This window comes from Frankliniella occidentalis, unplaced genomic scaffold, assembly GCF_000697945.3.
Source record: "Frankliniella occidentalis isolate FOCC.00 unplaced genomic scaffold, Focc_3.1 Scaffold8, whole genome shotgun sequence".
Taxonomy (NCBI): domain Eukaryota; kingdom Metazoa; phylum Arthropoda; class Insecta; order Thysanoptera; family Thripidae; genus Frankliniella; species Frankliniella occidentalis.
Genome location: NW_026267138.1, coordinates 3,205,465 through 3,212,726, shown reverse-complemented (window position 1 = coordinate 3,212,726; position 7,262 = coordinate 3,205,465). Strand labels below are relative to the sequence as shown.

General features: G+C 41.6%; 2 protein-coding genes across 3 annotated transcripts in view; one reads left to right on the top strand and one right to left on the bottom strand.

Annotated features, from left to right (window-relative positions):
* LOC113214585 (cytokine-like nuclear factor N-PAC) overlaps nt 1–5,058 on the top strand; it is a gene marked incomplete in the record, with an annotated part of 22,070 nt that extends 17,012 nt beyond the window's left edge. Inside the window, 5 exon segments of the mRNA XM_052274817.1 lie at nt 2,480–2,590; nt 2,681–2,782; nt 2,866–3,028; nt 3,115–3,294; nt 3,387–5,058. Coding sequence (XP_052130777.1) covers nt 2,480–2,590; nt 2,681–2,782; nt 2,866–3,028; nt 3,115–3,294; nt 3,387–3,586 — 756 coding nt within the window.
* Nucleotides 5,059–5,426: 368 nt separating this feature from the next.
* On the bottom strand, nt 5,427–7,120 carry LOC113214587 (microtubule-associated proteins 1A/1B light chain 3A). 2 transcript variants are annotated; one of them, XR_003303825.2, is made up of 4 exons: nt 6,940–7,120; nt 6,339–6,501; nt 5,935–6,255; nt 5,427–5,631 (listed from the first exon to the last, which is right to left on the bottom strand). XR_003303825.2 is itself a non-coding variant. In XM_026434016.2 (3 exons), the coding sequence occupies exons 1-3, from the start codon at nt 6,980–6,982 to the stop codon at nt 6,096–6,098; spliced, it is 366 nt and encodes a 121-aa protein (XP_026289801.1). In that variant the 5' UTR covers nt 6,983–7,120; the 3' UTR covers nt 5,928–6,095. The 2 variants fall into 2 exon arrangements, 1 of the variants encoding a protein (XP_026289801.1); XM_026434016.2 differs by lacking the exon at nt 5,427–5,631 and having other exon boundaries at nt 5,928–6,255.
* Between the last annotated feature and the right edge of the window lie 142 nt (nt 7,121–7,262).

Below are 7,262 nucleotides of genomic sequence, written 5' to 3'. Positions count from 1 at the left end.
CCATACCGCACCCAGCAGCGGGAGCTCCCAGTACCAGTTCGCGCCGGCTGCTACGCCCCCCCCCCCTCCCCCTCACACTGCCAGCTGGCACCACATCACACAACCCTTCTCTGCTGGTCCCGGGCCCCCGGGCCCACCACGCCGACTGCTGTGCTCTTATGAAGCGAAGCGCGGCCGGGCCGTCGCCGTCGCGGCCGAGGAGGCAATCTGCTGCAGGCGACGCTACTACTGTCCCCCGGCTAGGCTCGGCTCGCCACGCTCACACTGGAAACTTAAAAAATTCGTCCTCGCGTCGCCTCGCGCTGCGGCCGCGGGCGGACAAAGCGACCGTTGATTGTCGTGGAGTTTTCCCGCGGCACCGCGTTGTATTATGCGTCCTGAGTGGTTTGGGGGGGGGGGGGGGCTGTCTCCGCGGGCAGGGTCCACCCTACGCGAGCGAGCGAGCGAGGTGCACCCCTCTCCTGTCTGGTGGTGTGTTCTGTGTCCGGGCTGGGTGGGTGGCCGGGGGGCCGTTCGTTATCATCGCGCAGCGGTGCTTGTTTTTCGATGAAACAGGTGTACGCCGCCGTGCACGTATATTGCGTAATCTCTGCCCCCCCCCCCTCCTCCACACACACATACACACACACACACGCCCGGAGCGCGGGCGCGCTGTGGAGTATCGTGGGTACGTATGTCCGTCGGACCGCCCCGCGCCTCGCCTCGCGCTTGACCGAGAGCCACCGAGCCTGTTGACGGGGCGGGCGCGCGGGCAGGCGCTCGCGGGGGGGCGCTCGGTGGTCGATGTGACCGACCCGACGCGGTGTCCCGCCGCGGCCCCGCCGTGGCCCCGCCGCCGTCGCGCCCTGCTCACCTGCCTCACCTCGCCGGTATCGATGATATCGATTCGTCCCGAACGGGACAGGGCTGGGCTGAGCCTTTTGTCTTCTGGTTCCCCCCCCCCCCCCCTTCATGATACACACACACACGCGCGCGCTCTGATTCCTTCCGAAGGGTTTTGTTTCTTGCTGTGGATGAATTGGTGCAATGGTACGGGAAACAACGGTATTTTCATACGGGTACTACGAAAATAAATTTTATGGTTAAGTAAAGTTTACGGGCCATTGGTTATTATTGTGAGTTTTGTCTCTCAAAAATTGCACACTCTATCAGGGTAGGTCAGGGAAGTCGCGGAACATTCAGTTAATTGGAAATCTGGTGGTCGGAATAAGTCATGGAGAAGTCGGGTTAATTTCGTCAGAGGTCTAGGGGAAAAATTTTGGCGCGAATATGTTAATAACAGTACCTGATATTGTCAAGGAAAGAAGTGTATTCTGTATTCTGTCATTTACGCGTACAGACGGGTTGCATACTCACTCGGGACTCGGTACAGTGTACTGTAACCAGAAAAAGGGTTTCCGCAAATCATCCACCCTGCCGGTGTCAGATGCGATGCGATGTCGCAAAAATGTGGTTAAAGACAAATAATCCAAGGATGCTATTTCTTGTGGGGTGGGGCGTTGGCAGGCGTGTCGGACAGGTGACGAGCCGAGGGGCGTTGTTTGGGGCCTCTTGCCATTAGGTCGGGGAGGCCCCTGCCCGGCCGTGCCTTAGGGTCGTTCACTTTGGTAGGTGGGGCGTTCGATCTTTGGCCGTGCTTTCGCCGTGAACCGCTCCGTGCAGGGCACCAAAGGTCAAAAGGAGCGAACACGCCCTTCGCGGTCGTAGCGGAGGCTTTCCCTTTACCCCTGGCGGTCGAACCCTGCTGGCCAGGTGACGCGCACGACAGAGTAGCTCTACCCCGCCCTCACCCCTCCCCCGGAGACGCGTGAATTCACTTTAAATATAACAGGAATAGGTTTTCCTCGCGTCATGAGAATTAGCTAAATGTCAAGGGTTTTGGAGTAAAAGTGTCAGGACAGGAACATTAGTTGAAGTGCCAGTCGCCTTACCGCTAGCCAGCGTCAGGAAAAAGTGTAATTTTTCGTCAGGGTTTTGTCAGGAAAATATCATGAACAAATTTCTGAATTTCATGGCAACCCTCTACAAATGGATTAGATTTCCTGTGTAATCACATTTTCTCCCATCGAGCGGTTGCAACCCTATTGGTGAGGGAGCGCCTCGTTTCCCGCGCATTTTAACACAGGCATAGCAACCGTGCCGCACTGATGGTGTTAAACTTCTTTAGATTCGACGTCCACATACTTGTATGCTACACACTGAATTTTTGTGCACTCTTTAATATGCAGCTTACAAAAAAGTTCTGCACCTGCTGCTCTTACATATTTTTTAATACACAATTATGAACAAATTGTTCATATTTGCGTGCAATTTGTTCATAGTTGCCTACAAAAAGCACGCTAGAATAGCAGGTGCAGAATTTTTTGTAAGCTGCACATAAAAAGGTATACAACAATTTGATGTGTTTACAACCAGTGCAATTGATTTTGGCCTACCGCACTGCAATTGCGACTTACAATTTGTCCCTGTTTTGTTTCAGTGTGACGAATTTGTGAAAGTGGGAGCTGCTCATGGTCTCACTCCCTCTGATGTCATTCAAGCAGCTGACATCACCTTCTCATGTGTGGCAAACCCGCAAGCTGCTAAGGATGTAAGTTGTGATTTTAAATATTTTGTTACCTTCTTTTGTTAAGGCACTTTATTCTCTTATTTTTGCTTATTGGTGAATATTTTAATTCAGATGGTGTTTGGCAATTGTGGTGTGCTGTTAGAGATGGGCCAAAGCAAGGGCTATGTTGAGATGACAAATATTGACGCTGAAACATCAAAGGATATTTCTGAGGTAATTATTTTATTTTATGTAACAACACATTTATGCTTTCCAATTGATGATTGTCTAGTTCTAACTGTGACTTAACTTTACAGGCTATAATGACCAAAGGTGGACGCTATCTTGAGGCCCAAGTGCAGGGTAGTAAATTGCAAGCTGAAGATGGCACATTAGTTGTTTTGGCTGCAGGAGATCGTTCATTGTTTGATGACTGTCAATCCTGTTTTGAGGCTATGGGGAAAAATTCATTTTTCCTTGGTTAGTTAAATCACAGCATATTTGTCAGTTTAGTGGTGATTTGTATAGTCATTTGATCTTTTCTACAACATTTCAATATTTTACAGGGGATGTTGGCAATGCCTCTAAAATGAATTTAGTGCTCCAGCTGATGACAGGAGTTTGCCTCTCTGGTCTAGCAGAAGGGATGGCCTTAGCTGATAGAGCTGGATTGCAACAGAAGGATGTCATGGAGATTCTCTCCTTGACAAACCTGAATTGCCCTCTCATTTATGAAAAGGGAAATGGTAAGCCATCTTTGAGTTGTTTGTGTGTCAATACGTTCATGTTAGTTTAAGAAACAAAATATCAATGCCATTAATTGCATGTTAATTTTCAGCCATTATCGATGGAGGTTTCCCGACCCATCAGGCTCTTCAGCATATGGCAAAGGATCTGAAGTTAGCTCTAGGTATGGGCGACACTTTGGATCATCCTCTCCCCATCACTGCGTCGGTGAATGAGGTGTACAAACACGCCAAACGGCTTGGCTATGGTGATCATGATGTGTCTGCCATATACATTCGCACACGTTTTTAGAGTGAAGGGACAAAGACAAGTATATTTCTACCTGTGTAAGAGAGACTTAAGAAGTTTATTATTAGTTTGTGTTTATATCTGGACATCTATGTACAACACAGACTGAAGTTTACATTGCTCCACACCCTATGGTGTTTTGTGTCAAAGATTTAATTTGATCAGAGATGAATTGCAATTGGTTTTAGATGTATATTATTTCAGGGATTCTGACAATCCTCTTGATAAAATCTTGGTACACAAGTACACATGTCCATCTGGGTATTAGTGATCTGTGTGTGTGAATATTCAGTATGTGAGTGTGTGAGAGAGCGTGTGTGCATGTAAGCATGTTTGTGTATTCAGTGCCTGAACGAAATTATATAGACAAAATAGAACGAATCTACTTTCAGATGGATTGAAAATATATATTTTCTTTTGTCACATTTTCTCACAAACATAATAGAGTATTTTATAAGTAATTGCATTTTGATTCATCGCTTCATTTTATATTACTTTCCTTTATTGTGTTACTTTCACTCTCTTTCCGAGAGAAATTGGACATTTAATTATGAATTTCGTGCAAATTGTGAACAATTAACTTGGCTTTTGGTAAATATTTTTGATCCCACCTAACATGACTTTGAAACTTAATCGTTTCAATGACGCCTAATTTCAAGGAATTTTTTCAATGTTATGTGTACAATGTGTGTTCTGGTATGTGTGTGTACATAAAGAATGGCCCATTGTTTGGAATCTTTCTTTTCTGACCAACTGAAAATCAATCAAGACTCCTCCATAATGCAGCTAATGTGACGAAGTCCTCTTTTTGTTTTTTTGTAGTTCATATTTTTTCATTGACAATGCATTGAGAGAATTTCTAGTAGCTAATATCCATGGTTCTGGATTCGATGTGTTCTCATAAATTTAAAAAGTACCACTTTGGTATAGAGAGTTTTATCATTTCAAGTTACTGGGGAGGGTTTATTTAGCTCCTCAGTATCTTGAGTATTGTGCAATAGAGATTGTTGAAATTAGACTTTATCTGTTAGTTAAATGAGCATTTGCCTGGGCGGTTTAGTTTGGTTTTCAAGGGGATGTACAAAATAACTTTGATTGAATTTTATTTGTCGAGCCTTGAAGAACAGTCACGTCAATGGATTTTTTTGTGAGCATGACTATTTTATTGTCTCTTTTAACTCTTTAAATGTGTGATTTTTCAAGTCTTTGTAACTACCATAACATATTGTAAGTTTTTAAATGTAAAATGGTTCAGGATCATGCTCATGGTAAGTTTTGGGCATTCTGTCTCTCAGAAGTTCTTATGTTATTCTCTTAGTTATTTTGTATGTTTTCTGTCCTCCGCATACACAGGAGACAAAACTTGGTATGTGTAATGAGCTACATGATTTTACTGTAATTTAAGCACTTTGTGTCTCTTCATTAAGCTGACATAGTATTGTACCTTAGAAATGAAGTAAACCACTCTTGATTCACATGTGCATTTGAATTCAATCTTTTGGTAATAGGTCAAACGATTTTTTTTTTTTACTTTTTATTATAAACTGACTTAGTTTGTACATATCACTTTGAAGACATTTTTAGAGCTTTTTAACAGAACTAAAAATTTAATATTGCAACAATTGCTGTAAATTATTTTTTAAATATTACACATGCCCAAAACAAGTGGGTTTTGAAGACAAAGGAAAGGACTTGCCTAGTAAAATAATTTGAAATATTGTTTAGTTTAAAAGAGTCATAAACAATAATGAAGAGATAAGTGAAAATACAGGCCTAGCCCAGAAACTTGTGGATTTACAGCAAGCATAAAGAGAGGCAAATTCATCTTGACAGATTCACAGAATCACCATTCCTAAAATACTTTATCATTTTCACTAGCCTTAACTACTACAAAATTTAATACACATATAATTACAACTTCTGGAAGTAGTATTTACAACTACTTTAAGTGAGGTCAATAATAATAATGTTCTGAAAGTAGAAGAAGGGAGCACATGTGCATGTTTCAGCACAATGCAAGGATTTCCACATGGTATCATGGAAGGTACCTGTAGATAAAATTCATGTTTGAGAGATTGAGAATTTCAACATTGACCATCATTCTGATAAACAAAATGTATATCAAATTGGTATAAAGCAAAACACAGCATTTTTTTTCTTCTAGATAAAAAAATAAACAAAGAAAAAAGACTACTAAAGCTTAGAAGGTTTGGGTTTCAACTTCAACAATTGACTAAACAAACCACTCTAAATTCTACAATTGGAACCATAGGTTGTAGATACTTAGATATTTAAAAGATTTGGCTGCCATGGAAAAAAAAACAACAAAAAAACAAAACAATGGTAAATACCTGGGTCATCTATATTTGGTAGAAGATGAAGTTCATGAAAATACAAATTTATCCTATGTAAAATTTCAGGTCAATGGAATAAAGTAAAAATAAAAATTAATTTAAAAAAATAACAAAAAAACAAAGAAACTTAATGGAGAAAAGTTGAGAAGAAAGTTTCATCAGCCGAAAGTTTCTTGAGATGCATAGACAATATAAAGAAAACCATCGGGGTCCTTCTCCTGGTTGTACAGTTGAAACATTGACATAGAATGGCTTGCCATGCTTCTTTGATTAACCAAAAGGAAGACAGCTTGTGTGGGATTTAAGTTCAGCATTCGCCTGCAAGAAAACGAACAGTAATATACAATGATCTTCAGTTATGGGGGGTGATACCAAGAACACAGAAAGTCAACATGGCCTACCTGATTTGGGTGATAATGTACCCAACTGGGACATGGTCTGGTACCAAAAATTTTGAGCGAGACAACAAAGGAAGCTGCTTTTCCTTTTTAAATCTCTCAACTATAATTGGTATTTTGTTAGGGTACTTTTCCCTGACTTTTTGGACATCTTTAACTCGCTGTGCTGTAGAAAGTAAAACCGATGTTGGAGTGTAAGTCAGTAGAACAGTTTTGTTCATAACTTTCCCAGTAAATTATTTGTAGAAGATCAAAATAAAAGTGAAAATGTGGAAATGTTGTTGATGAAAATATCACTTTTCAAAAGGTCAGAGGGGTAAATATGGAGTGGACTAACCAACTTCTGAATGCAGAATGGTTGCTTGTGACATACAGTAAACAATTAAAAACATTCAGAGTAAGACGGGATGAACAATAGTTTATTTTAAACACTGACTTCCTCAATGACCATTTTCGAAAGAAATCAAACAATGACACTGATAAGTAGAGCTATGACGCATTAACAAGAAAACTGGCGCAGAAAACAACATTATATTTTCCCCTTTCGCAAGTGATTTGGAAACTCACCAACCAATAGCTAACTACAGGATATAAAAGAACTCACCGAAAGTTTTCTTCTCCTTAAAAGACTTTGGAGGGTTCGTCATCTTTACTCTCTGAAGCGAAATAATGTCCACAAAACAATACGATAAGACCTTTGTTTGTTTCTTCCTTGTTGCAGTTGCAATCGTTGCGTTGCAATCCGTTCTCGTTGTTTGTTTGTTGAGGTTATTCGCAGAATGTGTTTTTGAGTAAGCGTAACTTAGGTTATATGCAGTTTTTCAACAGCTGTTTAGTTGCCAACATCACCAACCAAGAGTCGCAGTAAAGTAGTAAGATTTCGCACAGGCTAGTGGCACCTTGATGAAAAGTGTTCAACACAAGCTT